The 6,049-nt window shown below is 36.4% G+C and overlaps 1 protein-coding gene across 2 annotated transcripts in view; it reads right to left on the reverse strand.

Moving 5' to 3' along the window:
• Positions 1-841: 841 nt before the first annotated feature.
• rab5b (RAB5B, member RAS oncogene family) overlaps positions 842-6,049 on the reverse strand; it is a 9,641-nt gene continuing 4,433 nt past the window's right edge. Inside the window, exons 2-6 of one of the 2 annotated variants that reach the window (XM_016545369.1) lie at positions 5,740-5,955; positions 4,301-4,452; positions 4,081-4,203; positions 3,153-3,246; positions 842-2,378 (exon numbers count right to left, since the gene is read on the reverse strand). In XM_016545369.1, the coding sequence (XP_016400855.1) occupies positions 2,266-2,378; positions 3,153-3,246; positions 4,081-4,203; positions 4,301-4,452; positions 5,740-5,902 (645 nt within the window). In that variant the 5' untranslated portion in view covers positions 5,903-5,955 and the 3' untranslated portion in view covers positions 842-2,265. Of the gene's footprint in view, positions 2,379-3,152; positions 3,247-4,080; positions 4,204-4,300; positions 4,453-5,739; positions 5,989-6,049 lie in introns of those variants that run through there. The other variant, XM_016545368.1, reaches the window with a different exon arrangement.

Consider the following 6,049-nt stretch of genomic DNA (forward strand, 5'->3'; position numbering starts at 1 on the left):
CATTAAGAAATCATGTGTAGGATATTACTGATGTATTTTATGTCATAGAATAAAATGTGAAAATATCTTGCGCTTGTGTTAACCACAAACTTTATTTAAGACATTTAACTAAAATCCATTAACTTCTGAACAATGGATTAGGAAGTGCAAAAATGCTCACTTGTTTCTGGGTTTTCCTGCAGCACTCTATATTAGAGATTAAATTTCCCTATTCCGATCTCAAACCATTCCAGTCATGCCCTGCTCCACACAAATCTCGAGTTCTCCCATTTCCAGTTCAAAATAACCAATGGAATGATGCTGTAGTCTCAGCCATCTTTAAAATGACGTCAAATGACACTTCTTAATGACTTTTCAAGTTGGATGTTTGACCTCGAGTGCCATTCCGGTTATATTCAAACAGGAGGAGGGGGAATTCCAAAGTTCTGTATGTGGAATGCAGCACAACACACCTAGAGAGCTATCTATTAACATTTAGCACCAGGAGCATTTGAGAAACCTGTTTGGTCATTATGTTTGCGATATCATTTGGTGCTGCTAGTGGCATTTAGTTTAGATGCTTTAAGGGTAAATATTACAATAACATGTCACATGGGTGCAGCTGGACAACTGTTGAATGCTATTTCCTCATTAATGACAGTTAGCAGAGGTTTAGCTCAAGGCTAGTCAAAAAGCCACATTTCATTCATAGCAGAACAGCACAGCTTTATTTAACATTTCAGTTCACAGAGGTGTTAACAGGAGATCAGATCTATTCCACAAAAAAGGTGGACCTGAAGACACATGACAAATGACTTCTAGCTGTGTGACACCATATCATGATACCTAATTCATTCCCTAAATGATCATAAAAATGTATTGGTAACCCATTAAATTACTGACTAAAATCAATTTTAAATAAAACTAATTTTTATACACATCAACAAACAGCATCCATAAAACAAAACTTCAGAAATGACTGTTACTAACACGCTCAACTAATTATTCTTACAGGTTATTGCCTGTACACTTTGGGCCAACTTCTCGAAAACGCTACTTTTCAGCAGTCTGACGACCTCAAACAAGCCCAAAACAAAGAACACGGAAAAAACGGAGTAGGCACTTCTGTTTTTTTCCACTTTTTCAGGGGCTTTGCGGGCCAAAAATTCCCTTGCTGCTATTTGCCGTCGCTACGTATCGCACAACATTGGTTGCTAAATCATTCACGTTGTTGATTTGTGGGCGCTTGAATATTTTTGTTGCTTTTTAATAACACATACTGAGACATTGGCCTGGTATTGCATGACTTCCTTTTCTAGACGAATCAATGTGCGTTATTCTGCGAATACTTGTAAAGCGAAATGGTTTACGATCAGTCATCTGGTTGCTGCCAATATGCTGTAAATGATTTGTTGATTGTTTCTCAAACAGTAGTTTACACAAAGCGACCAGAACGTAGAGAAGACATCATAGAGCTTGCTGTTGTTTCGTTAACTTCAACACTGAACTTCAAGGTCAATCTGGTCAGGAGAAGGAAATGGGATCGGGAAGACAACATTGATGTTCATCAATACTTTTTGGGTATAAGATGAATGACGAGTTACGTAAGGGAGACCAGTTCAAATAAAGGTAATAAATAAAGCTGGAGGCTGAAAAGACAAGCTCAGGGTGAAAGAAAAACTTCTGCTTCAGTGTTCCTTTTGTAGTTTAAAAATTTAGTAGATGTGGCTGGCTCATGGTTGAACAATTGCAAGGGTTAGTTTAGGTTAAGGTGCTGACGTCCTTCCAGTGTTAAGAGTTGGGATCAGAATGGGAGAGCCCAGAGCATATGGATACTCTTACGGATGCTTGAAGACTTCTAGCTGTTTTAAGAGGGCATTATGGACCATCTCGGTTCATTCCAGGACTGAGAACAGGATTTGTCGATGAAATAATTCTTCTGTGTTCCTGTATCTCTTATCTCTTTGGGTGACACCCTGCTGCTTGCATAATGAAAATGAACACAGGCTGAAATTATTGTTGACTTAAAAATAATACAGAATCCATATTTACTGCCAGATATGACAGAGTCCATCTTCCGTTCGCTTTCGGCCCTGCCCATCAGAAGTCTTCCTTGAAAAATCTCTTTATGGCATCACTGAGGGATTTTCCCTCAATCTCTTTCTTTTATTCCTCTCTCTTTCTATTTCTTTCCATATCCATCTTAGGAGGTGAAAGGGCGAAGGGTGGGATTTTTAGAAAAAAGAAGAAGGTGTCGGTGGTCTGTGATGGAGTGTTGACAGGCCTTTAGTTCCCACAGCAGCTTCGAGTGGACTGTGCATCTGGGTCCTGCAGGTTTACCCCCCTGTGTCGGGCAGCATGCGTGGGGTTTTGGGTGTCTGTTTTTGGCATCTTTTTTGCTATTGATAAATAAAAATAAAAGAGTTGAATGAAAAACCAAGAGCCTGAACACTGTTCATAATGTTAATCTTTTGTTTAAATTTGGCATGAAATGAAATTCACTCTATTTTCTAAATAATGTTATTAATTTTATTGTGAATAGTTAATCCATGCATTTTTTTCTTTTTCTTTTTTTTACTTTTAATTTTTAATCAAAATGTCAAAAACTTGATAAGCCAGTAAAACAGAATTCTCTTTGGTGACATATGCCAGACATCTTCAATCATTCGTTTAAACCCTGACCTTTTCTTACAATCAACTGAAGGTTGTGTTCAGATCTGCCTCCATCTAATCAACAACCGATTGAAAGAAACACTTTTTTTGATAGTCTGTTTCACTCGGATGTACGTCACAATTGAAAAGATCAGATCTCGCTACATTGTTTCATCACAACTTTACAGATAAAGAATAATGCAACATAATTAAGAAATGACTAACAATCTGGAAAATCTGGTACTGGGACAGTATGCCATGTGAATTTTTAATTCTACTCGTAAACAAAATACTAACAATAGTTTGTAGCCCCTTACAAGCACTTACCCAAGTAATCATAGTTTTTCTTAAAATACAATAGTAACTATTCTTATTAAAACACATTTTTTTTTAAATATAAATTACTTATTTTTAAAAAATCAAGGCCATCACAATGATGACAGTTGTAGATAATATAGCTTCACTGTAGTACCAATAACCTGTACAGAGTACACTAGTTAAAAGACGGCTTTAACACTCACCAATGGCCAGGAACAACTCGTTTACATTCATTGCAGTCTTGGCAGAGGTTTCCATGAAAAGCAAGCCTGTGTCTTCTGCATATGTCTGGGCTTCCTGTACATACATGTAAAATGAATGTCTTGGTTACTGCACACAAGACATTAGAGAATAGTCAACAGTTTGGGCTGAAATATATTATAATAATTATAATATAAAATGTACCACCATTTACACAACTATATATATATATATATATATATATATATATATATACACACACACACACACACACAGATATGCTTTTATTCAGCAAAAATGCTTTAAATTGTTCAAAAGTGACAGTACAGACATTTGTAATGTTACAAAGGATTTCGATTTCACATAAATGCTGTTCTTTTAGAACATTCTATTCATCAAAAAATCCTGAATAAATGTATCACGGTTCTCACAAAACATTGATAATAATAAGCACTTATATAAGCAATTTCCTGCGCATTAAATCGGCATATTAGAATGATTTCTGAAGGAACGTGACACTGAAGACTGAAGTAATGGCTGTTGAAAATTCAGCTTTGCTATCACTAGAATAATTACATTATAAAATATATTAAAACAGAAAACAGTTATTTTAAATAGTATAATATTTTACAATATTACTGTTTTACTGTATTTTTGATCAAATAAATGCTTTCTTCATGTGCATGAGAGGCTTTTTTCAAAACAATTAAAATTCTTACCGACCACAAACTTTTGAATGGTACTCCATTGACACTGAAACTTTTTATTCTGTTCTGTGTGCGTTGAAATAAAAACAGCAGCACACTACACACGCAACAATCCCAGAGGTATTTATAAATCAAACAACAATGTGATTCTTTTTGCCCCTTTAATGTCAGGAAAGAACCTAACACCTCCCATGTCTTGAAATATGATAAAAAAGGATATGACCTCATACTCCACGAGTCTCTTGTCCGCTAGGTCAGCCTTGTTTCCTGCGAGAGCAATGACGATGTTGGGACTGGCCTGCCGCTGCAGCTCTTTCACCCAAGCCTTCGCTCGCTCAAATGTTTCCTACAAACACATGGCTAAAGACTAAGCAACAAATCTACTATTTTACCAAATAAAACTTTGTATCCTTTGTATGAAGAGTGTACCATTGTAAACTTACAGGCTTGGTGATGTCAAAAACTACAATAGCCGCCTGGGCTCCACGGTAGTACATGGGGGCCAAGCTGTGGTAGCGCTCCTGTCCAGCCGTGTCCCAAATCTCAAACTTCACTGTAGTGTCATCCAGACAAACAGACTGTGCCAAGAACGCAGCTGATGGTGGACAACAGACAAAAAGTTTCAAAGATGAATAATATGATGTGTCTTGATATTGATATATAAATGCAGCAAGGCTAAAGCAAGTGTAAACAACATATTTAAGCTAATGAACAATTTACTTGGCAGTAGAATTATTTATTCTGATTACTATTATTAATGTACTTTTTAAAATAATTGTAATTTATTGGAATTACTTATTCATTGAACATCTGTGTCTTTTATCATACTGCTGTTGCTGCAGTTTTATTAAAGCAATAAGCCACTCAAGGCTGTGTTTTAATGTGACTTTACCTTCGGTTCATGCCTAAAAATACCCCTTAACCATGGTAAAATCACTGCAATTCATGATCTCAAGTGCTTTATTGCTTTAGCAAGAACTCCAGTCTGATATTAGTGTTGCAGTAAGTCCATTTGTACGGTATCTGTCTGATTCTAATTTATGGGAGCCAAAGCCTATAACAATGTTTGCAAATACTAGTGTGAACATTATAATCAGAGATAATGAACCTGATTTTGTCATCATACTCACATGTGATGACATCTACTGCTATGACTAAGTATAAGATCAGTTAACACAAGGTTATAGATGGCTATAAAGAATCCACAAGTGTGTTCTCAGCACTGCTAACTGTATTGCTCACACCCGATGAGACTCTGAATTTACAAAGTTCTTCCTGGTATTCGTCCTGCTCTTGAAGTGTTTATTTGCAAAGCAGGGGTAATGGGCAATTGTGTTCCTGTGGCACAATTGGTTGTGCATGGTAAAAGAATCTACAAAATTATGTACAATACCATTCAAAACTTTGGGGTCAGTAATATTTGTAATGTTTTTGAAAGAAATCTCTTTTACATACCAAGGCTGCATTTATTTGCACAAAAAAAAATAAAAGCAAAAACAGTAGTACTGTTAAATATTATGACAATGTGTTATTTTACAATGTAATTTATTTCACTGAGAGCAAAGCTGAATTTTTAGCAGCCATTACTCCAGTCTTTAGTGTCACATGATCTTTCAGAACTCAAGAAACATTTATTATTATCAATGCTGGATATAAATTTTTAAGGATTCTTTGATGAATAGAAAGTACAAAAGAACAGCATTTATGCGTCTATGCTGAATAAAAGTATTAATTAAAAAAACTAAATCTTACTGACCTCAATCTTTAGAACGGTACTGTACGTAGGAATGTAAATGCAATAAACCAACCAAAATCTACCTAAATATCAATACCCATTACCCATCTTTATTAACTCAATTCAAATTCATCACCTATGCCTCACCTCCAATGGTGGTCTCCTGAAACTCATCAAACTGGCCCTTAACAAAACGCAGCACCAGGCTGGACTTGCCGACAGCCATGTCTCCCAGCAGCACCAATTTGAACTGGCAGATCTTGGTCTGCGGTAGGCTTCCATTGGCCCTGCCGGTCCCGCGAGTGCTCATGATGTAGGAAGGGTGGCCGTCCTCCCTGACAGCGTCTAAAAGCAGCAACTCAAGTTTTTTTTTTTTTTTTTTGTTTTGGGGACCCTTTTTTACCTTAAAGGGGTAGTTCACCCAAAAATGAAAATTCTGTCATTAATTACTCGCCCT

The sequence above is a fragment of the Sinocyclocheilus rhinocerous genome, unplaced genomic scaffold (genome assembly GCF_001515625.1).
Source record: "Sinocyclocheilus rhinocerous isolate Xijiao unplaced genomic scaffold, SAMN03320098_v1.1 scaffold1842, whole genome shotgun sequence".
NCBI lineage: Eukaryota > Metazoa > Chordata > Actinopteri > Cypriniformes > Cyprinidae > Sinocyclocheilus > Sinocyclocheilus rhinocerous.